The sequence below is a fragment of the Myxine glutinosa genome, chromosome 1, assembly GCF_964187855.1.
Source record: "Myxine glutinosa chromosome 1, kmMyxGlut1.1, whole genome shotgun sequence".
Classification (NCBI taxonomy): Eukaryota; Metazoa; Chordata; class Myxini; order Myxiniformes; family Myxinidae; genus Myxine; species Myxine glutinosa.
The window spans coordinates 31,738,519-31,763,680 of NC_136261.1; the positions used below are offsets into that span (position 1 = coordinate 31,738,519).

General features: G+C 47.5%; 1 protein-coding gene across 1 annotated transcript in view; it reads left to right on the forward strand.

The window, feature by feature from the left end:
- LOC137419146 (voltage-dependent T-type calcium channel subunit alpha-1G) overlaps positions 1–25,162 on the forward strand; it is a 640,444-nt gene that overhangs the window by 552,085 nt on the left and 63,197 nt on the right. Inside the window, 2 exon segments of the mRNA XM_078768309.1 lie at positions 8,278–8,470; positions 18,786–18,937. Of these exon segments, the coding sequence (XP_078624435.1) occupies positions 8,278–8,470; positions 18,786–18,937 (345 nt within the window).

Sequence of the window (25,162 nt, forward strand, 5' to 3'; positions counted from 1 at the left end):
GGATGAGCTCCCTCTGGGAGCCAACGGCCATCCAGTAAGGAGATGGTGTCTCCAAAAAAACACTCATCCGGTTGGACCGGTTCCTTAGGTAGTAGGTTGTAGACAGCAACCACCCAGGGTAGTACTACTGTCCTGTCTTAGGAGCGTTAAAGTGGTGCCCGGAACCATCTTCCACTCTCCATGTCATGATTACTGGTTTTACTTTCTGTCTCACTCAAACTATCGCTACCAGGCTAGCTTCAATCTCTCTTTCTCACAAACAAACATCACACAGTTTTTATCACAAACTTTTCTTCTCTTCTATTTAAGGCCTGGCCTCGATGAGAGCTACATAGTCCGTGCCTGGAACCTCCAACATAAAAAAAAAAAAAAAAAAAATCAGGCCGAATGGCATGGTCTTCGAGCAGCCATCAATCATCTGGACTGGTCTCCCATCTCAACTGCCTCTGACATCAACTGTTCCTGGGAATTCTTCCAAAGTAAACCGCTCTCTCTCTCTCTCTCTCTCTCTCTCTCTCATGCACAGATTTATCCCATCTTGTCTTGAGTTGTCATACCCTTCCTCCCGTCCATCGTACACTGAATATTGTGGTGAGGCAGTTGCTCTGAAACAACTTGCCTTCGCCTCTTGGAAGGCAAATCCAACTGAAGGCAATCTCAGTTCCTTTCACAAAGCTTGGAACAAGTGTGTGTCTACCCTCAGGAGAGCCAGGAAACAATATCTCTCAAGACTGAACTCTCAAACCTGTCTCCCTCCTTCAAATCCTGGTGGCGTCTGGTCAAATCTGTTTCTGGTGTTTGTTCCCCCTCCATCCCCTCCCTTACCTCAAACGGCTACACAACTGACACCCCACGTGACAAAGCCGAATGTCTCAACTCTGTGTTTGCCTCAAAATATTGTGTCCCAAACCCATCTCTCTCTGTACCCACCTTACCCAGTCGAACCCAGCTGCTCCTCCACTCTGTGTTCTTCTCTCCTGACAAGGTGGAGAAGTTTCTGTCAAACCTCGACTCTGACTGCAACTCGACCAGACAGCATCAGCCCACGGGTCATAAAATCCTGCCCTGCCGCTCTTTCACATCCTCTCTCAATTCTCTTCACCCTCGCTTTTACTCAAGGTCATCTGCCATCTGCTTGGAAATCAGCCAACATTACTGCTTTACACAAGAAAGGTGCAAAAAAAGATCGTTGCAACGATAGACCAATCAGCCTTCTCCCAATAATCAGCAAGGTTATGGAATCGATTAATCGCTTCTGACATCAAATCCTTCCTCTTGTCCAATGGCTTGATCTCGGATCATCAATGTGGATTCAGACCAGGTAATTCTGCTCTGGACATGATGCTTCTGCTATCTCAACAATGGATGGAGGTCCTTAATGCCAAACAGGAAATCAGAGCTGTCCCCTTGACGTATCTCGTGCCTTCAATACGATCTGCCACCCGCCCTGCTCACCAAATTCTCCTCGTATGGTATCCATGGAAACCTCCACGCATGGCTTGCAGACTTCCTTTCTTGTCGCAGTCAACATGTGGCCTTGAATGGAATTCTCTCTTCTCCCCTTCCTTTTCAGGCTGGAGTTCCTCAAGGCAGTGTTCTGGGCCCTGTGCTTTTTCTTGGTCTTCATTAATGATCTCTCCAACTCTCTGGAAAATCCTCTCTATCTCCTTGCTGATGACTCCACTCTCTGCCGCTCCATATCTCGACCCTCAGATCGGCAGGCAGCAGCGTCTTCACTCTCTGCAGACCTGGTCAAAACACAGACTGGTCAAACAAGTGGAACATGTCTTTCAATCCTGACAAATCTCACACTCTTACTGTCTCTCAGAAAAGACCGACTGGACAACCCTCTCATCTACTTTCTCAACAATCCTCTCCAAGAAGTTCTGTCACTCAATCTCTGGGGTCTCACAATCTGCCATGATCTTTCCTGGGAAAACCGCATTTCCAAGCTGGCCTCCAAAGCCAGCCTCCAAATGGGCATCCTCCGTCGTGCGAAGTCCTTTTTGGGCACTTCTGAGCTCCTCACCACATATAAAGCTGTTACTTAGGCAGTTAAGACCGAAAAATAGGGCGTATCGTTCATTTTTTCAGGAAAGCACCAAATTTGGCACAGATGTAGTGTGGACCTATACAATTGTTTTCCTGAGGGGTGCCCAAAAATTCAGAACCCCTGGTGGCCGCCATATTGAATTTCAACATGACCGCCCTCTGTGACCTATTTCCCTCAATAACTTCCATACTATGAGTGATAACACCACAGTTCCAATGTCTTACCCCATGTTTTCATGGCCTCTGAATCCAATGGGATCAATTGCATAAAGATTGGCATCCATCATCTTTAATTTCAAGATGGCCACCATGGTGTTTCCATTTTCCTTGAATCTCTCATAGTATTTTAGGTAAAATTTCAATTCCAAGTGATACACATTGTTGTATTGGTCTCTGATAACAATGAAATGGTATTAATTAATCAAAGTTACACACAGTTGCAGTTTTAACTTAAAATATTGTGGGCACTTGAAAGGTGGAGGCTCTCGCACAGATGCGTAGTACTACAAGCACTGTCCATCGCAGTCACACAGTGATGTGCAGGGCAGATTTGCCCTGGAGCATTCACAGTTGCCTTTACAGGCCGACTTACAATGGCAGCTTGTAAGCTCTGAACATGCCTCCTGTATCAGTGGTATTGTGGTCCAAATTGGTGTCCAAGAAGTCCCTGTTTTCATCCAGCCCCAATCAGCTGGTGATGGAGGTTCTGGGTCGGGCACAAGTGCCTGACTCCATATGTGTCCAGCCTGAAAACATGCACGTTTTAGGTGTTGTTCGTAGGTGTCTGCTGTTGGGGGAATGTGATCAATTGTTCTTGCCTTCTTCGTGAACAAGTGTCGGCGCATGTCATTCACTGTCTTTATCTCGGTAGTCCGTTCATAGAGGATGGCAACATATCTTTCTATGCTCTGTAGTTCCATAGTAATAGCGTCCACAGATGGCCTATAAGCGAGAGCATGAAAGGTCTGCGTGATGCTGGGGTATGCTTCCCAAGCCCTCCAGGCTGTCTTTTTCCCAATTTGGGCAAAAAATGACACTGTGTCGCAGCCAGTGAAGGCATGAAATAATGGCAAAGACTCGGACTTCCTGTGGCCAAGGCCGGTGGCAATTTTATGGATGGCAAGGTAGCGGTAGCTTTTACCAGTGCCAATGGCAATCCAGAGTTCCTCCACACCATGTGACTGGTAGGTAAAGTAGTGTGCTATTGCCAAGACCACAATATCAGATTCTACAGTTCGAATCAATACCCATTTTCTCCCCTTTTTCATGGCATCCAGGACATTTTTTGAGATTTTTTGAATTTTCTGAATTTTTGGGCGCCCCTCAGGAAAACAATTGTATAGGTCCATACTACATCTGTGCCAAATTTGGTGCTTTCCTGAAAAAATGAACGATGCTTCCTCTTAACTGCCTAACTTTGTCATCTGCAGCTCAATGGAATACTGCTCTCCCCTCTGGGCTGGCGATCCTTCCTCACACCTAGCTCAGCTTCATGCGGTTGAAACCAAAGCATTCAGAATGATTGGAATCTCCCGCGATGAAGGTGATTCTGAGGACCTTTCTCTCTCTCACCGCAGGCAGGTAGGTGGTCTTTCTGTCTACTATCTACTCCTCTCCGGCCTTGCTCCCCCTGTTCTGGCTGTGCTCTGTCCCCGATATATTCCTGCAGGATGCACAAGATCGACCAGCAACCCTCTTCAGGTGAAACTACCAAAATCAAGACTCTCTATTCACCTTCACTCATTCATTCCTCTTTTCTCCCGTCTCTTGAACAAACTCCCACACTCTCTTCAAACCCTCTCCTCCCTCCAGGTCTTTAAAACAGCTGTTCACCACCATCTCTTATCTTCCCCCTTCCAAAACCCTGATATTTTTTCTACCCCCGTTAAAAGACCCCAAATCCATCTCTTTAAATCCCCAACTTCTTTCCTGAAATTCCTAGAAGTGTTCATTTGCTTTATACCGTGTACCCCACCCTCCTCCCCCAGCCCTCCCCCTTCCACAGATCTACCGATGTCCCTGTTCTCTTCTGTTGTTGTGCTTGTGTGCTCACCTTTCTCCCCCTCTTGTCTCCCGCTCCCTTCATTGCATGTTTTATGTGTCTGTGCATGTTTTCATGTTCAATGTGTTAGCTCTTACACGAGCCTCGATTCTGTATACAAAAAAAAAAGAAAAAAAAAGCTTTCTACCTCACCCGGAATGCACCTAACATTAATATCAGTGAGTCAGTGAGTGGGTAGAATGAGCTTCATATATTAGATTAGGTTTGCATATCCTAAAAACCTGAAATTTTGCGTGCCCAACGGGCATCGAAGCCAATCCACCGAGAAAAATCACAGAACCGTTGGAATGCGTCAGTAAATAAAAATTTATGGGAAAAAAAAGTAAAAGCGTCGGTTAAAAAAAATCATAATAAAACCTCAATTGATATTTAGCATTTGAAAATTGTAATTTATATAACTGTAAACATTGAAATAAAAATTTCAATGGATATCTAGTCGAGCAGTGGGTCGGTGATGCTTGCCTGTAATCATAAAGCTTCTATTTATTATGTACCTACGTACAAAGCCTGGTTCCTTATTGCTTAAAATGTGTAAGCATGACAAACTAGTATAAACAGTCGTGGCTAAAAATATTGGCACCCTTACACTTTTTTCAAACAATGCACCATTTCTTCCAGAAAATTGTAGAAATTAAAAAAATCTTTTGGTATCCACATACAGACTTGGCATTTAATATGGAATATTTTTTTTGTGGGGGTGAACTTACTTTTCAAGATGTCTTAGAACCAAAAGTTCATTGGAATTATGTTGAAATTATTCTAGATTTTGTTAATGTGGCCTTTAAAAGAAACAAAAACCACATTTGACATTTCGAAACAAATCAATTGATCCTTGAAAGTGATGTACATTGATATCGAACTCAATTCATGGACAGTACTGTGTTAAACTTCTGTACGTTTTCCAGAAGTATCTCTTTATTTTGCACATTAGCCAAATTTTTTTTTAACAAAAACAAAAGTTAAATTACGACTGGGATTACGGACAGTAAAATTACAGTTCAGTACTTCGTGTAACCCCCACGAGCATTCAGTAGAGCACGTACACGTTGAGGCATGCTGTTCACGAGATTTGCCAAGGTTTGGACAGGAATCGCTTGCCATGCAGTGACAATAGCCTGCTGCAATTCACGCACAGAGGTTGGCTGCTGGTCCAAGTGGTCGATTTGACGCGTTAATTCTGCCCACAAGTTCTCTATCGGATTCATATCCGGGGACGTGGCAGGCCACTCCATATGCTCTACACCATGGTCAGCAAGAAAGTGTTGGATCATGCGAGCACGATGAGGCCGTGCATTGTCATCTTGGAAGAGAAAGTTTCCTCGAAAGGCTGCACAAGCAAATGGAAGCAATGTTTCTTCCAGAATGGCCCTGTACTTGAACTGGTTCAGGTTTCCATTCAGAACAACCAGGTCAGTTTTGCTCCCTGCATGAAAAGCAGCCCAAACGGTCACCCCACCACCTCCAGCGTGGACTCTTGGCACTATACAATCTTTGTTGTAGGCTTCATGCACTTGTTTGCGCACTCGGACGTGGCCATCTTGACGATAGACCAGAAATCTAGACTCGTCACTGAAGATCACGTGATTCCAGTGTCCTGGCTGCCATTGACGGTGCTCTCTGGCCCACTGCAATCGGCGCTGGCGGTGTTGTCTGGTCAGGCGTGGCTTTCTCAGGGGACGCCTGGCACGCTAGCCTGCTTGAACCAGTCGTTGGTTCACTAGCCTTCTGGATACAGGCACATTTGTCAGTTGCTGCCACTTAGCCCTAAGCCGATTAGCTGACTTGGTACGGCCATTGCGGACTAACCGGTGCAGCTGGCGATCATCCCTCCTTGTTGTTCTGCGGGGACGTCCTGGCCTCGGTATTGGAGTAGGGACACCCCTCTGAGCATTTCGTTTCAGGATCTTTGACACCTGACCTTGAGTGATGCCATACTGCCGAGCAATAGCACGCTGTTTCATGCCGTAATTTCGTAAAGCCACCACTCCATGACAAACGGCATTGCCGAGTTGACGGACCATCTCCAGAGGAAGCGGCCATAACTTTTGGAGACGTGCAGCAGTTGTTTTCCACTAATACAGAACGCAACAAGCCTTGTATACCCGACTGTGAAGCCAATCGTCAAATGTACCTGTCCGTACATTTTGTCACGCCACCTGTGATATAATCCTGTTGTTGACTTCTTGCTGCGACAGACAATCAGTGACATGGTTCTTTTAACAAATAAATCACCAAAGTGTAAAAGAAACTCACCAGATTGATATACTGAGTTAAGAAAGTAAACCCAAGTCAAGAGAAAAAAAAAATATTCCATATTAAATGCCAAGTCTGTATGTATTTCTTTTGTTTGTAGTGGAACAAAACAAAAAAAGCTGAAATAATTATTAAATCTTCGCTTATTCCACACAGAATTCCTAAAATGGCCCGGACAATATTATTGGCACCTTTTCGAAGTTGTTAGAAATAATTAGATTTCAAGCAGTTGATTCTCCTTTACTTTGGAACTGAACTCACCTTGGGTGAGTTGCAGGTGCCTGCAATATAAAAATCACTCATTCAATCATATTGAATAGAGAAAAGGTGTCATTCTGCTGTTCTGTGTCACTTTGTGTACCGCAATGAGCATGGAGGAAAGAAAGAAAACAAGGGAATTGTCTGAGGAGGTCAGACACAATATTGTAGCCAAGCATGGACAATCTCAAGGCTACAATTCCATCTCCAGAGACCTTGATGTTACTGTGTCCACCGTAATCAATGTTATCAGGAAGTTGAAGGCTCATGGCACTGTAGCCAACCTCCCTGGACGTGGCCGCAAGAGAAAACTTGATTGAAGTTAGCAGCGAAGGATTGTTCGAATGGTGGAGAAAGCACCTTGATCAACTGCCAAACATATTCAAGCTGACCTTCCGACACAAGGTGTGACAGTTTCAACTTACACCATCCATCGCCAACTTAATTGAAAGCGGGTTCTATGGTTGGAGACCCAGGAGGACCCCACTGGTGAGAGAGAGAGACAAAAGAAAGCCTGACTGGAATTTGCGAAAACACACCTGAACACGCCAAAGTTCTTCTGGGAGAATGTCCTGTGGACAGGTGAGACCAAATTAGAGCTTTTAGGCAAAGCACATAATCTCTATGTTTACCGAAAACAAAATGAAGCCTTCAAAGAAAAGAACACGTTCCCTATAGTCAAACATGGAGGAGGTTCAGTGATGTTTGGGGTTGCTGTGCTGTCTCTGGCACTGAGTGCCTTGAATGTGTGCATGGCATCATGAAATCAGGGGATTACCAAGGTATTTTGGAGCGCAATGTTCAACCCATTGTCAGAAAGCTGAGTCTCCGTCGAAGGTCATGGTTCTTGCAGCAGGACAATGACCCCAAACACACTTCAAAGAGCACCCAGGAATGGTTCAAGACAAAACGCTGGACTGTTCTGAAGTGGCCAGCAATGAGTCCAGATCTAAATCCCATTGAACACCTGTGGGGAGATCTGAAAACAGCAGTTTTCAGAGATTGCAAAAGGAGCCGACTGATGACGGTGATTCTCTTTGTGAATCCGGGGACCCGGAAACTGAGAGAATTGATTGATCTCGCGCTGGAAGATTGTGCCAACCGCCAACCCAATTTGGTTGGTAGAGCATTTGCTTTGTTTCTGTTGCGTTGCTTACATTGCTTGATTGCTGGCTTGCTTTTTACGGAGGGTGAATGTAATAAAAATGAAGAAGAGGATTCGAATGAAATGACCTTGAGAAGGGAATATAACGGGTTGCTGTGGAAGGAGGAGGTTTTCGTTTGATATCTGTCTGTTGTGAGCGGACGCTCGAGAAAGGTATGATGGGGGAATGCATTATTTGCTTCCTTATGAACGATGAAATGCTGGTAGAATCTTTGCTGTAGTTCTGACATTATTTGTTTTGTTTATATAGGGTAAGTGGAGATAGATTTCAATAAAGCCTCTTATCTGGAAACCGAGGTCTCGACTTGATTTCATAACACCACTGCTCTATGACAATTGTTTTTCACCAATTATTTGCATATTTTCTTAATTGTGTGCATGTCGCCAAATGCGCTACATTTTGTTCTGTGATCCACGTTTGTACACACCTGCTCACGGATGATGTTAACCAATCTCGTTGAACCCCTCTTTTGGTCAAACTCACCAGCCGGTCATGAACCACAACACATGGATGCTCTTCTACTTCATCTCCTTCTTGCTGATCGTCGGCTTCTTCGTCCTCAACATGTTTGTCGGCGTTGTGGTGGAGAACTTCCACAAGTGTCGACAACAGCAAGAAGAAGAGGAGGCACGGATGCGCGAGGAACGCCGCCAGAAGCGCCTCGAAAAGAAACGTCGCAGTAAGGCTTGTTTAACATTGAACTTCTCCATGCTTTGACATCTGTCTTTTATCCTTCTCTTTCTCTCATTCTCTCCACTTGCATGAATTTTAAAAAAAATATTCTCAAAGTTACAGTTGCACCCCTTTCTTCATTTAATTCACATGAGGCCTATATAGCCTTGGTGGTAAGATATTCTTCTTCTTTTTTTTTACTTGAAGCTTCTTGAATTATTTTTTGTTCACATAGACAATAGAATGTGAACTCTGTTGTTGCTGTTTTTCACACTTGGATTGATGTTTGTTTTCATTTTCTAAAACATTTTTTTTTATTGTTACAAACATGACTTAAGGGTTAATGAGAGGTTAATTATGAATTGGTTATCTCTTGATGAATGTTCGTGTAAGTTTTGTGTAATCCCAATTCGCCATAACCAGGATCGGTTGTTAGCAATGTTAGCAACGTTCAGGTTCGGGTGTACCTGATATACCTTGTAGACGTTGAATGAATGACCAGGATCTGGTGTACCTGATCTACCTTATCGACGATGAATGAAATGTCCAGGATCGGGTGTACCTGATCTACCTTGTAGATGTTGAATGAAATGACCAGGATCGGACCTGATCTACCTTGTAGATGTTGAATGAAATGACCAGGATCAGGTGTACTTGATTACCTTGTAGATGTTGAATGAAATGACCAGGTTCGGGTGTACCTGATCTACCTTGTAGACGATGAATGAAATGTCCAGGATCGGGTGTGCCTGATCTACCTTGCAGACAATGAATGAAATGACCAAGATCGGGTGTACCTGATCTACCTTGTAGATGTTGAATGAAATGACCAGGATCGGGTGTACCTGATCTACCTTGCAGACGATGAATGAAATGACCAGGATAGGGTGTACCTGAACTACCTTGTAGACGATGAATGAAATGACCAGGATCGGGTGTACCTGATCTACCTTGTAGATGTTGAATGAAATGACCAGGATCGGGTGTACCTGATCTACCTTGTAGATGTTGAATGAAATGACCAGGATCGGACCTGATCTACCTTGTAGATGTTGAATGAAATGACCAGGATCAGGTGTACTTGATTACCTTGTAGATGTTGAATGAAATGATCAGGATCGGGTGTACCTGATCTACCTTGTAGACGATGAATGAAATGACAAGGATTGGGTGTACCTGATCTACCTTGTAGACGATAAATGAAATTACCAGGATCGGGTGTACCTGATCTACCTTGTAGATGTTGAATGAAATGACCAGGTTCGGGTGTACCTGATCTACCTTGTAGATGTTGAATGAAATGACCAGGATTGGGTGTACCTGATCTACCTTGTAGACGATGAATGAAATGACCAGGATCGGGTGTACCTGATCTACCTTGTAGATGTTGAATGAAATGACCAGGATTGGGTGTACCTGATTTATCTTGTAGACGATGAATGAAATGACCAGGATCGGGTGTACCTGATCTACCTTGTAGATGCTGAATGAAATGACCAGGATTGGGTGTACCTGATCTACCTTGTAGACGATGAATGAAATGACCAGGATTGGGTGTACCTGATCTACCTTGTAGATGCTGAATGAAATGACCAGGATTGGGTGTACCTGATCTACCTTGTAGATGTTGAATGAAATGACCAGGATCGGGTGTACCTGATCCACCTTGTAGATGTTGAATGAAATGACCAGGATCGGCTGTACCTGATCTACCTTGTAGACGTTGAATGAAATGACCAGGATCGGGTGTACCTGAGCTACCTTGGAGACGTTGAATGAAATGACCAGGATCGGGTGTACCTGATCTACCTTGTAGACGTTGAATGAAATGACCAGGATCGGGTGTACCTGATCCACCTTGTAGATGTTGAATGAAATGACCAGGATCGGGTGTACCTGAGCTACCTTGTAGACGTTGAATGAAATGACCAGGATCGAGTGTACCTGAGCTACCTTGGAGACGATGAATGAAATGACCAGGATCGGGTGTACCTGATCTACCTCATAGAATGTGTACCTGATCTACCTTGTTTTGTTATCCCAGTTAGTAGTTAGTATTATTAGTTCGTATTATTTCTTAGTTATCTCATAATGAATGTTAGTGTAAGTGTTTTGTTATCCCAGTTAGTAGTTAGTATTATTAGTTAGTATTATTTCTTAGTTATCTCATAATGAATGTTAGTGTAAGTGTTTTGTTATCCCAGTTAGTAGTTAGTATTATTAGTTAGTATTATTTCTTAGTTATCTCATAATGAATGTTAGTGTAAGTGTTTTGTTATCCCAGTTAGTAGTTAGTATTATTAGTTAGTATTATTTCTTAGTTATCTCATAATGAATGTTAGTGTAAGTGTTTTGTTATCCCAGTTAGTAGTTTTATTAGTTAGTATTATTTCTTAGTTATCTCATAATGAATGTTAGTGTAAGTGTTTTGTTATCCCAGTTAGTAGTTAGTATTATTAGTTAGTATTATTTCTTCGTTATCTCATAATGAATGTTAGTGTAAGTGTTTTGTTATCCCAGTTAGTAGTTAGTATTATTAGTTAGTATTATTTCTTCGTTATCTCATAATGAATGTTAGTGTAAGTGTTTTGTTATCCCAGTTAGTAGTTAGTATTATTAGTTAGTATTATTTCTTCGTTATCTCATAATGAATGTTAGTGTAAGTGTTTTGTTATCCCAGTTAGTAGTTAGTATTATTAGTTAGTATTATTTCTTCGTTATCTCATAATGAATGTTAGTGTAAGTGTTTTGTTATCCCAGTTAGTAGTTTTATTAGTTAGTATTATTTCTTAGTTATCTCATAATGAATGTTAGTGTAAGTGTTTTGTTATCCCAGTTAGTAGTTAGTATTATTAGTTAGTATTATTTCTTCGTTATCTCATAATGAATGTTAGTGTAAGTGTTTTGTTATCCCAGTTAGTAGTTAGTATTATTAGTTAGTATTATTTCTTCGTTATCTCATAATGAATGTTAGTGTAAGTGTTTTGTTATCCCAGTTAGTAGTTAGTATTATTAGTTAGTATTATTTCTTCGTTATCTCATAATGAATGTTAGTGTAAGTGTTTTGTTATCCCAGTTAGTAGTTAGTATTATTAGTTAGTATTATTTCTTCGTTATCTCATAATGAATGTTAGTGTAAGTGTTTTGTTATCCCAGTTAGCGACGACCAAGATTTCCAATGACCAGGATCAGTTGCCCAAGCCCCTTGTCCCTCCTTTCCCTCTGGAATTAACACTTAATCGTTTCCCATTGTCATTTCTCACCTCCCACACCGGACCCCATCAAAGTGGCAATTCTGTGTGTGTAAGTCCCACACATTCCACTGACATGGCATGTCCACAGGAACAACTGCTTGTGTTTGTTGGCTTCACAGGAAGGGTGGGGGGGGGGGGGGGGGGGAGAGGCCTCACGGCAGGGAGGGAAGGGATCGGTGGCTAGATAAGTGAGCTGGGAGTCTGTGGCCAGAGTGGCCCAAGGCAATAAAAAACTAGAACGCCACTCAGTAGAGCGCATACTCCCGCCGTGGGTCAAGTTGGAATAGTACGATTTCACAAAAGTTTGAGGGAGTAGTTCAGTGACAACACAAGACAAGACAACACAAGACAGACACTGCACAGATATATATTTAGAATATATAGAATATAATGTTTAAAAAGAACAAGGCAATTCCACTTACATTTTCGGATTCAGCGTTCAATTCTATATAAGTGAGTGTATTTTGAGGCACGTGTGACTTCAAATAAAATTGTACGCCAGGAAAACGTTCGTTTCATTCCTTAGGGATACAACATGTAAAACTGGCCCAAACGTCAAAACAAAACTCGCTCATTTTAAGTCGTACAAGCTAATGCAACCACTCATTCTTCTGGGAAGAATCCCGTGCACATGCTTGTCACACTTTTAAGTCACCTAAGTCTTTATAAGTTCATCAAATGACAAATAATGACACCGCGATTGACATTCGCTGAGGGAAATGTTGATATCTCCACTGAGGTAAAAAAAAAAACAAAAAAAAAACAGTTTTAAAGCATTATACGTATCAAACGATACATTTTATGAAATGGGGAAACCGAATACACACTTTGGTGGTTTTAAAATGACAGAATATGTCTTTATTAGAAAAAAAAAAAGAAGAACCTTGAAGACGACGCTGCTAAAAGATTACCGCTCTAACGCATGACCACGAGTTTAAACTACATTTACAACAAATATGAAAACTATTTTCATATTACAATGTTAAATATAGAATACATAGAAGATAATGTTTAAAAAAATGAGTCCTATCTTCCAATGGTAAAAAATCCTTCAAAAAAATCCTGGATCGGGAATAATATCCTGAGCTTCAAAAACTAATCAATTCTTCCTTATCCCAAGGGCAATCATCCCACCAACTTTCATCCAAATCCGTTCAGAACTTTCCCAGATATCGTATTCACGAACACACACACACACACACACACACACACACACACACACACACACACACACACACACACACACACACACACACGGACGGACACGATTGAATGCATTACTCCCTGGCGGGAGTAACTAGAACAGCACTGGGTAGTGCGCAAACTTCCGCCAGACTCACGAGTTTATGTTTTGTATCCCACTGATAAGCCAGATCTGGATTCGGACCTGAACCAAAATCTAATCATTTCATCCTTGTCACATACACTACCCATCTGCCAAATTTAGTCGGAATCTGTCCACAACTTTTTGAGATATCGTGTTCACAAACAAACATAGAGACAAACAGACAGGGGTGAAAACATAACCTCCCTGCACCTTCGGTGGCGGAGGTAAAGAGGGAGTCAGCAGCACACAGGAGCCACCAGAGTCGAGGATGAGTGTCAATGCCAGTGAAGTTTGCCAGAGACTAGTCAAGAGTGTTGGCCAGAGCCAGGGCCACAGACGAGGTCGGGGCCGTGCCGAGTCATGCATTACAGCTGAGGATCGAGACACGAGGCCCAGCTTCCGGCCCATTTGCACATGACAAGGGCCCAAACATGTAATTTTCCCACACATAGAATTGCCAATCTTTTCTGTCACTGCTTCTGGAGCATTTGTTGCCAACCATAGGGACGTCAACTTGGTCAGGGTCGCCCAGATAGCCCAGGTGGCAGAGCATTGGTTCGGTTCACCAGAGGACCTGGGTTAAATTCCTGACCTGGGCATGTAATTTTCCCACATATATCAATGTCAATTAATTATTTACAATCCTCTTTATATATATATATATATATATATATATATATATATATATATATATATATATATATATATATATATATATATATATATATATATATATATATATATATATATATAATCGGGAGGTTAAATCAGACGCGGACGTAGCTTCAGGACGTCGATCTTTAATTTGACAAGCTTTCGACCAACAAAGGTCTTCTTCTTAGTCTACAAAAACAACAGGCATGTACATTAGTCAAGCCTGCATAGTGATATGTGTGTAAGATGCGTGATATGTGTAGAAAATGCATACAAAAGGAAGAGCCACGCGAAAGCTCACTCACCGTCCCCAAGTTCAACGGAAGTGAAGCGCAGCTGACAGTTACCGTTCGCGTTACAGTTGGTGCACGTGCATATACAAATATATATTTACATACATACATAAACACACAAGCATATATTCATATACCATTTATATTCATAAAATATATTTATATATTTATTTATATATTTATATAAATGACATATAAAGGTAGAATGAATGAATGAGTGAATGAATGAGTTACGGTTAATGATTTGATTGGGTTGATGTTGAAACATTCTTTAATCATCAAAATTTATGCCATGAGGGATTTTGTCCGAAGTTTATGTATCCAAAAGGACTCACGTTTCAGAATCGTGGTGTGTGATCGATTTGTGATTGATTCAATGGCAGAGATTTGAATGTCATTTATAGAGTGATCCGGTTGATTAAAGTGTATCGTGTCAGGTAGAGATTTGCCCTGACTGGTGTGGAAGTTGTTGATTTCTGACCGGGTGTTATTAAATCATGTGTAAACTGAGAATACACTCTACAGCAGACGACACCGGGGCATCCAGCTCCGGGGCATCACGGCAGACGACACCATGTACTACCATGTGGTCGCCGCCCTGGGGCCCGGCACTGCCGCCCGCGTCGTGTCCATCCTTCGGCGCCCGCCGGGCACCCACAAGTACGCGGCGCTCAAACGTCTTCTCCTCGCCACGTTCGGGCTCACGGAGGCCGAACGCGCCGACCGCCTCCTGGACCTTCCCGCCCTCGGCGGCACACGACCGTCTGTTCGGATGGATTTTATGTTGTCCCTTCTTGGAGACCAGCGCCCGGATTTTTCGCGGCCTGCGACACGCGGTCGATGTACGGTGCTGCCATAGTGGATCCCGGTGCGGAGGCTACAGCGCCCCCTGCTTCCCTCGTGGCCGCTGCTACGCCCCGCCCGCTACCGCCGCCGCCACCGCCGGCACGGCCGACGCGGCAGCCACCGCCGCAAACCTGGTGCTACTATCATGCCAGGTTTGGCCGCAAGGCTAGAGCGTGCCGCCCGCCGTGTTCTTTCGACGGGTCGGGAAACGACCGGGCCGGCGCTCACTTGCGGCCATGAGCGTCGGCCATTCCGGCAGCCTCCTGTTCATCACAGACACCTCGTCTGGCTGCCGTTTTCTGTGCGACACGGGAGCGCAGGTAAGCGTCCTCCCTGCCTCTGCGTCCGACAAGCAAGCCGCGGGCCGGGGCCCCGCCTTGCTCGCTGCCAATGGAACACCCATCCACACATTCGGGAAGCGTTGCCTCTCGCTGCGTTTCGGAGGGCAGCACTTCAAATGGTCTTTCGTCACCGCCAGCATGCCAATGGCCCTGCTCGGTGCGGACTTCCTTTGTACGAATGGGCTGTTGGTGGACGTTAAGCGTCGACACCTCGTCCAGGCCGAAACCTTCAGCTGGCTCGCTTGTTCGCTGAGCGGCTCGTTGAGCAGCTCGCTGAGCGGCTCACCGAGTGGCTTACCAAGCGGCTTGCTGAGCGGTTCCATCCCGGCGAAGTTAGTCTGTACGCTTCCGGCAGCAGACGAGTTTACCTGCCTCCTCGCCAGTTTCCCGGCACTCACGCGGCCCACCTTTTCAGCGGTGGCTGTCAAACATGGGGTGGAGCACCATATCCCCACCGTCGGACCACCGGTCTACGCCCGGGTGCGCCGCCTCGACCCCACGAAGCTTGCCATGGCGAAAGCGGAGTTCGCCACGCTGGAGCGGCTGGGCATCGTACGGCGCTCCAACAGCGCATGGGCCTCTCCTCTGCACATTGTGCCCAAGGATGGCGGCCGTGCTGTGACTACCGCTGGCTCAACGACGCCACCACCCCCGACCGCTACCCGGTCCCGCATATTCAGGACTTTTCCGCCCGGTTGGCGAAAACGACCATTTTCTCCAAGGTGGACCTCATCCGGGGCTACCACCAGGTCCCCGTACAACCGGACGATGTACCAAAGACGGCCGTTATCACACCTTTCGGCCTCTTTGAGTTCTTGCGGATGCCCTTTGGGTTGAAAAATGCGGCCCAGGCGTTCCAGCGGCTCATGGACAGCGTCTTGCGCGACTTGTCTTTCATCTACGTCTACCTGGACGACATCCTAGTCGCGAGCGCGTCCCGGGAGGAGCACCTGCTCCACCTCCGCACGCTCTTCGAACGCCTGGGCCAGCATGGCCTGATAATCAACCCCGCGAAGTGATGTTTCGGCGTCACCGCCATCGACTTCTTGGGGCACCGCATCACCAGGCACGGGGCCATCCCTTTACCGGCCAAGGTGGAGGCGGTCAGGAGTTTCCCGCGCCCCCGCACGATCAAGGGGCTCCAGGAATTCCTGGGCATGGTGAATTTTTATCACCGCTTCGTGCCCCGCGTCGCTCAGCTCCTGCGCCCCCTGCACGAGCCCCTCCGGGGGAAGCCGGGCAAAGGTGACATCGCCTGGACGGAGCAAATGGCCACGGCGTTTGCGGGCGCAAAGCTGGCCTTGGCCAACGCCACCATGCTGGCGCACCGGCGCCCGATGCACCAATCGCCCTCACCACCGACGCGTCGGACTACGCGGTGGGCGTGGTGCACGAGCAGTGGGTGAGTGGTGCTTGGCAGCCGCTGGCGTTTTGTAGCCGGCAGCTCCGCCCGCACGAGCGCCGGTACAGCACCTTCGACCGCGAGCTGCTCGGGCTCCACCTGGCGGTCCGACACTCCGCCATCTGCTCGAGGGCCGGCCGCTCACGGCCTTCGTTGATCACAAGCCCCTTGTTTTCGCGATGGCCAAGGTCGCCGAGCCGTGGTCGGCCCGGCAGCAACGTCACCTCTCTGCCGTGTCCGAGTACACGACGGACATCCGTCACGTTGCAGGTAAGGACAACCCGGTGGTGGATTGCCTTTCCCATTCCGTCGCACACGCGGTCCACCTCGGGATCGACTATGCCCTGATGGCGGAGGACCAGACCGCCGACCCCGGCGTCCAGGCCTTGCGGACCGCCATCACGGGCCTCCGCGTCACTAAGGTGCCGTTCGACATCGCGGGCACTGCCCTCTTGTGCGACGTCTCCCTCGGCCGGCCTCGCCCCATCGTGCCCGCTGGCTGGCAGCGCCCGGTTTTTGACGCCATCCACGGCCTGTCCCACCCGGGCTCGAAGGCCTCCCAGAAGCTCGTCACGGCGAAGTTCGTCTGGCATGGCCTCAGGAAGAACGTCCGCGACTTGGCCAGGACGTGCCTCGCGTGCCAGCGCGCGAAAGTCCACCGCCACACCCAAGCCCCGTTGGCCCCGTTTACGGTGCCCGAGCGTCGGTTCGACCATGTCCACGTCGACTTGGTGGGACCTCTGCCCCCCTCGCGGGGTTTCACCCACCTCCTCACCATGGTGGACCGCACCACCTGGTGGCCGGAGGCCGTGCCATTGGCGGCGACGGCTGCGGCTGACATCGCGCAAGCCTTCATCGCCTCGTGGGTTGCTCGGTTCGGCGCCCCCTCGGACATCTCGTCCGACCACGGCCCCCAGTTCACCTCGGAGCTCTGGGGAGCAGTGGCGCAAGGGCTCGGCGTTAAGCTGCACCACACCACGGCTTACCACCCCCAGGCCAACGGCCTGTGCGAGCGCTTCCATCGCTCAATGAAGGCCGCGCTCCGGGCCAGCCTATGCGACGGCAGCTGGGCAGACAGGCTCCCCTGGGTCCTGCTGGGCCTCAGGACGGCGCCCAAGGACGACCTGCGCGCGTCCTCGGCGGAGCTGGTCTTCGGGCAACCACTGCGGGTACCGGGCGAATTTATCCCCGACTCCACGGCCCCTTGGTCCGCGGCGCAATAGCGCTCCACCCTCCAGGAGACCGCCAGGAGGTTCGCCCCGGTGCCGACGGCACACCACGGTTGCCCGTCCTCCCACGTCGCCCCGGAGCTTCGCACGGCGGAGTACGTTTTTGTCAGGCACGACGCCCACCGGGCGCCGCTGCGGCCCCCGTACGACGGGCCCTTCTGCGTGCTGGAGACCGGGGACAAGCATTTCACCGTGGACATCGGCGGTACTCCAGATCGTATCTCCGTGGACCGCCTCAAGCCGGCCCACCTCGATCTGGACCACCCCCCGCAAGCAGCTCTGCCTCCGTGGCGAGGCCGCCCCCCGGCGGGCAGACCCCCGGCACCCCCCCAGCCCCGCTACCCCCCAGCCCTGCACGCATCGCCAGAGGGCTTTTCGGCCGGGTCATCCGGCTTCCCCGCAAGCTCACCCTTCAGGTGCGCGGGAATTCTGGGGGGGCGCGTGTGGCGGACACAATGTCAGTGGGCAATAATTCCGCGCACCAGTGGGTGGCGCGAGTGTCCGGGCGTGGAAGCGCAGCTCAGGCCACGCCCGGAGCAAAGGCGTCACGAGGCGCAGGGTGGAACTGAGATACATGCCCCGCCTTTCGGCCGACCGGCCACGCCCAAGGGCAAGGCGTGGCCTCGGGACATATATGCGGGCTCTAAAGTCGAGCCCGCTCAGTGCTTACGTGCGAGCTGTTAATAAAGTGTTTCAGTTTGTACAACGCGTTGTGGCCTACCTTCTTGGCAAACGAATTGTGTGTGCACAGCACCACTATATATATATATATATATATATATATATATATATATATATATATATATATATATATATATATATTGTTGGTATTATAATACATCTTTGCACGATATAATATTCTGATTTATTTCAGTCTTGGTTTTTCTATCATTTGTTGTTTTATTCCTTGTTCTCCTTCTATTCCGTTTCATTTTCTTACGTTGGCAGATCACTTTGCTGGTATATCACTTTACAGAGGCCCAAAAGCAGCCATACTGGGCAAGATACAGCACGGCACGCCTTGCTGTGCACCGCCTGTGTACAAGCCACTACCTGGATCTGTTCATCTCGATCACCATCGGCCTCAATGTCGTCTCTATGGCCATGGAACATTACAAGCAGCCAGCCGTGAGTGTGGCCTTATCTCATAATATCCAGAATTACAATATACCCGGCGTGGGGGGTGGGGGGCAGGAGAGGGAGGGGTGAGGAAGGGAGTGGTGGTAGTGGAAGGGGGTTCATCACCTTTTCGTTGAATATATGCTGCTGAATGTGCCGTTCATCACATTTCTGAGTTAAGTGTGATGCCGATCAGGAAGAAGAAGAAGCCGTCATATCATACCAACTTCGTACACTTCCGGAATTGTTTGATTTATTTGTGTTCAAATGTCTGGTGATTGTTTTGTATTTATTTATGCGAATGTGTACTTGTATATAACTGTCATTAATTTTAAAAAGGCTTCGGCACTATTGAGCGATTTATTTATTTATTTTGTATAATTTTTTTTTAATCCCAAAAAAACAACTTTTTTATTTCAGAATTTTTTAATTTTTTAAAATATTTTTTGGCCGTAAACACTCCCAGGCACTCACTGATGAAGCTCTGAAAGTTTGACGAAGATGCGTTCAGCCATCTCTGAGAAAAATAGCGACAGACAGACTGTTACGTGGTCCCCTCGGTGACTACCTGGTCTCGGTGACCCCCGGACCGTGAGAGGAACTTCGCCAGAAAGTAGTATTATATATGCGCTTTCGCAACGCAATCCCTATGAATTCCACCCAAGAGAAAACTGATGTTCAATGATATATTTCAAGGGTAATGATACCATACAATTTCAATGATACAATCAAGGGTATATTCCCCGAGCAATCCACCATCCACAATTCACACTCAACAATCAATCAATCCCCTAGATGATTAAGATGGCCATCTTACATACGTGTGTCCCCTTTTGTACTCACGACCCCCTTTGGTCTCTGTCCCTCACAATGTCTCTGGGCCCCTCCTGACCAAGATGCTATTCGGCTTCGCCGCACTCGGGCGGTTGAACGAACCCCGGGTGGACGTTTTTCCACCGGGCAGGTATCGTACCGGGCCCCACGGCTGCAGCCCCCTCCTGGCTACGCGAAGCGGGTACTGTAAAGCAAGCAAAAGCCACACGCCGCTTGCAACGCGTGTTAGGCCCCAACGTGCGACCCGTACGCGTCTTTGTAGACGGTGCCGCGAACGGTGCCAGACGCTGGGTCGGTGCACGGCCCCATGGCAGCTTGACGTCTCCACCGGGTCGGTACACGTCCCGGTAACTCCTCTCGCCAGACGGGCTTGGGAACGCCGCTTTTCCACGCGGCGCAAGATCGATCCCACCTTTCGTTGGAGCGGGGAGAGGAAGAAGAATCCTCGTCGCTTCTCTTCCTCGTGTCCTTTCTTCTTCCGTTTCCGGTCTCTTTTTCCAGAAGGGCTCCTGACCCTCCAACCACAACAACCCTTAATCGACTACACATTGATAAGCAAAGACCTGAATAGGAATTCACATACATTCCCATAAATATGTAACACTCCCCCCCTTCAAGAAAGAAAGTTTGAACCCAGCGAAAACTTTCTTTGCCGGCCAACTTGGATAAACCAACCAGATAACTCAACCCCCCCCCCACATTATCAGTTCCCCCCGGGCACAGTTATCACTTAAAAATAAAGCAACCAAAATTTCCCCACAACCCCCCCAGATTAACTCACTCTGGACTAAGCACCAGCAACGACATTGTCCCTGCCCTTTACATGTTCAATTTCCCGTTGGACTCCTGCCAAGCCAAACTCCATCTCATGACCCTCTGACTTTGACTGTCAGTTTCTTGTGAATGAAGGTTAAGGGGTTGATCAAAGATCCAAAGTTAAGCAACTCGATCGCACTTTTTCCGGGAGGCCAAGCCGAGTATTCACTACATGGATGCCTTTAGGAACGTGGAGTTCACGGTTAGTCCGTGCAGGAAAGTTCTCTACATGGGCGCCTTGAGGAACGTGGAGTTCACGGTTAGTCCGTGCATGAAAGTTCACTACATGGACGCCTTTAGGAACGGCGTTCACGGTTAATCCGTGTAGGAATCTTGGCTCGGCGGCTCCGCCGCATTCAGTGCTTCAACTTCTCAGAACTTCCCTAATAATTATGGTGGGACCGCTTGTCCCTGTAGTCCCATGAATAGCGGTCTCCTTCTCGGCCACTACTTTGACAATCCTTGCTTCGGGAGCTGCCGAACTCAGGGAGCCTCCATAATAATATTGATTGCGGCCACCACCAAAACTACCGCCCAGTTGTCCTCTCCTGTAGACCTCTCGACGCCTACGAAATGCCTTCCCTACTGTTATGGTCCGACCCTCCAAATCCTTGCCATTCCAATTCTTCTCTGCCTCTCTGGCGTCTTTTGTGCTTGCAAACGTGACAAAGCCGAACCCTCTTGACTGTTGCGTTTCCCTGTCTCTTACCAACCGCACTTCCACCAGCGGCCCATATCTGTTGAAGACAGAGGTCAGAACTTCTTCCTCTGTTTTGAAGTTCAGTCCCCCTACAAATAACTTGGTACTTTTGTCGCCATCCCGAGCTGGTGTGGTGTTATTTTCCCTGCTGGGCTCTTTACCAACCCTCAGGTTACCATAAACTTGACCCCCGGCCAAATCATTCCCGATAACCACAGATACACCCTCTACAGGAAGCGTGGCTTGTAAACCGACGGTGACCGGTCCTGACACCAAATCGGACTCCAAATGGATGACATGAAGTGGAGCACTAACACCGCCCCCGATCCCCTGTAAACGAACACTATCCCCCGTTGCCGTCTCCTCGGACCATGGCAAAATGCCTTCAAGCATTAAAGATTGATGTGCTCCTGTGTCCCTCAATATCCTAACCGGTCTCCGGTTAGTCGAGGCTCCATCCAGTGACACAAACCCCTCTGAAATAAATGGTTGGCAACCCTTTTGATGGCGATTTCTCACAATGGCCATTGCATTTGGAGTCGTAATAGTCGGACTCCGCTCTGGGTCTTCCCTTTTCATGCGGTAACAACTGGACATCAAGTGTCCAGGTTTCTTGCAAAAAGCGCAAGTAGGCCCGGAGGAAAAACTCGTGGTCTGCCTCGGGCCCCCCGAAATATAAGTTTGTCTTGGGCCCGCATCCCTCTGATTTCGAACAGGTGGGGTATCCGCGTTGTCCCCATAATCCTCTCGAGGCCGCCGCCATGTATGGTCGTTCTCCGCACCTGCTGTTCCCCACCTCCCCTGCGGAGATCTAGGCGAGGAGTTAGGTTCGTGGACCTCTATTCGGTGGGTTAAGGCATAATCATCTGCCATGGTGGCTGCGTCCCACAACTTTGGTACTTTCTTTTCCTGCAGGTACACTTTGATGTCCTCGTGGACACACTGCTGAAATTCCTCCACCAGGATCAAGTCACGCAAGGTTTCGAAGTCTTTCCCGACTCCTTTTGACTCACACCACCGATCAAACATGTTTTCTTTCACTCTGGCAAACTCCACATGGGTCTCACTCTCCCTCTTCCTGGCATTCCTGAATTTTTGCCTGTAAGCTTCCGGAACCAACTCATAGGCTTTGAGGATGTGCTTCTTCAGTACCTCATAATCTGCACATTGGTCCATTGGTAGCGCCGAATAAATCTCTTGAGCTTTTCCCACCAGCACACTTTGCACTAGTATGGTCCAGGCCTCCTCCGGCCAGTTTAATTGTCGAGCCACTTTCTCAAAGTGTGGAAAAAATTTCGCGACTTCCTTTTCACTGAACGGTGGAACCAGCCTCACATGTCTGCCCACATCCCAGGTTTTCTGGTTAGGTGTCGACCCCGTCAGCAAGGGTGGTACCTCTCCCCGTTCTCTCATTAACTCCAGCTCCTTGAATTTAATTTCCTGCTGAAGCTCCATGTCACGTTCCTTTAATTCCCTTTCCGCTTTTCTCTCCTCTGCTTCGAGGTCCCTTGCAGCTCTCCTCTCCTCTGCTTTTCTACCTTCTAACCTTTCCTGGAGTTCTCGTTCCACTCTCCTTTCCTCTGCTTGTTTCTCTTCTCTCCTCTCTTCTGCTTTCCTTTCTTCTTCTGCTCTTTCCTTTTCTGCTTTCCTTTCTTCTTCTGCTCTTTCCTTTTCTGCTTTTCTTTCTTCTTCTGCTCTTTCCTTTTCTGCTTTCCTTTCTTCTTCTGCTCTTTCCTTTTCTGCTTTCCTTTCTTCTTCTGCTAACCTTTCCTGGAGTTCTCGTTCCACTCTCCTTTCCTCTGCTTGTTTCTCTTCTCTCCTCTCTTCTGCTTTCCTTTGTCTTCTGCTCTTTCCTTTTCTGCTTTCCTTTCTTCTTCTGCTCTTTCCTTTTCTGCTTTCCTTTCTTCTTCTTTAATCCGTTCCTGGCTCCGTAATTGCAACTCCAGTTTCCGGAGCTCAACGTCTTCTGGTTCTTCGGGTAGCCACTGCCAGGCTAACTCGTCCCATGTTCCTAATCCCACCATAGACTGTATCACCGTGGTCTGCAACTCTGCCTTCCTCAAATTAGTTCGGACCTCCAAGTTAAAATGTTTGGCCAATTTCAAGAGGTCCGCTTTTAGTAACGCTCGGAACTGTGCCTCACTAGGTGTTACCGCAAAGTTCTGTGCAACAAACGCCATGGTGACTATCGTTAACACCTGTTAACCTTCACCCAAGACTTTACCACAATTTCTCAAAAATTTACCAATTAATAATTAATTAATTAATTTTATTTAATAAAAATATTATTTTATTATTTTATACAATTTTAGATCCCGGACGTAGACCCAATTGCGAATCCGCAAATCGTAATTTGGACGAGCCCCCAATTCTGTTACGTGGTCCCCTCGGTGACTACCTGGTCTCGGTGACCCCCGGACCGTGAGAGGAACTTCGCCAGAAAGTAGTATTATATATGCGCTTTCGCAACGCAATCCCTATGAATTCCACCGAAGAGAAAACTGATGTTCAATGATATATTTCAAGGGTAATGATACCATACAATTTCAATGATACAATCAAGGGTATATTCCCCGAGCAATCCACCATCCACAATTCACACTCAACAATCAATCAATCCCCTAGATGATTAAGATGGCCATCTTACATACGTGTGTCCCCTTTTGTACTCACGACCCCCTTTGGTCTCTGTCCCTCACAATGTCTCTGGGCCCCTCCTGACCAAGATGCTGGTCGGCTTCGCCGCACTCGGGCGGTTGAACGAACCCCGGGTGGACGTTTTTCCACCGGGCAGGTATCGTACCGGGCCCCACGGCTGCAGCCCCCTCCTGGTCACGCGAAGCGGGTACTGTAAAGCAAGCAAAAGCCACACGCCGCTTGCAACGCGTGTTAGGCCCCAACGTGCGACCCGTACGCGTCTTTGTAGACGGTGCCGCGAACGGTGCCAGACGCTGGGTCGGTGCACGGCCCCACGGCAGCTTGACGTCTCCACCGGGTCGGTACACGTCCCGGTAACTCCTCTCGCCAGACGGGCTTGGGAACGCCGCTTTTCCACGCGGCGCAAGATCGATCCCACCTTTCGTCGGAGCGGGGCGAGGAAGAAGAATCCTCGTCGCTTCTCTTCCTCGTGTCTTTTCTTCTTCCGTTTCCGGTCTCTTTTTCCAGAAGGGCTCCTGACCCTCCAACCACAACAACCCTTAATCGACTACACATTGATAAGCAAAGACCTGAATAGGAATTCACATACATTCCCATAAATATGTAACAAGACAGACAGACCAACAGCTCTCTTATATAGTGAAAGACAAACAGCTGAATGCACCCTGCGTTGCCCGGATTCTTTTTGAATGAATTTTATCTTCTATACGGCCACATTTCGTTCATTAACTGCTATAATTCAGCTTTTACTCGCGGCGGTAGAAGATTGACTACTATAATTCAGCTCAGCTTTTAATTGTGAAATGGGCCCAGCCCGGCCGAGGCGGCCTCGACCGGCTTCGCCATCTAGCCTATAACCGTTAACCTTTATAATCTAGCCCGTCCCGACATTTTTAGGTCTTTTTGAATGAATTTACTACTATAATTCAGCTTTTACTCGCGGCCGTAGAAGATTGACTACGATAATTCAGCTCAGCTTTTAATTGCGAAATGCGTCCAGCCCGGCCGAGGCGGCCTCGACCGGCCTCACCACCTAGCCTATAACCTTCCCGGGGCTTGTCCCGACACTTTTAGTTGTTTTTGAATGAATTTACAACTATAATTCAGCTTTTAGTCGCGGCCGTAGAAGATTGACTACTATCATTCAGCTCAGCTTTTAATTGCGAAATGGGCCCAGCCTGGCCGAGGCGGCCTCGACCGGCCTTGCCACCTGGCCTATAACCTTC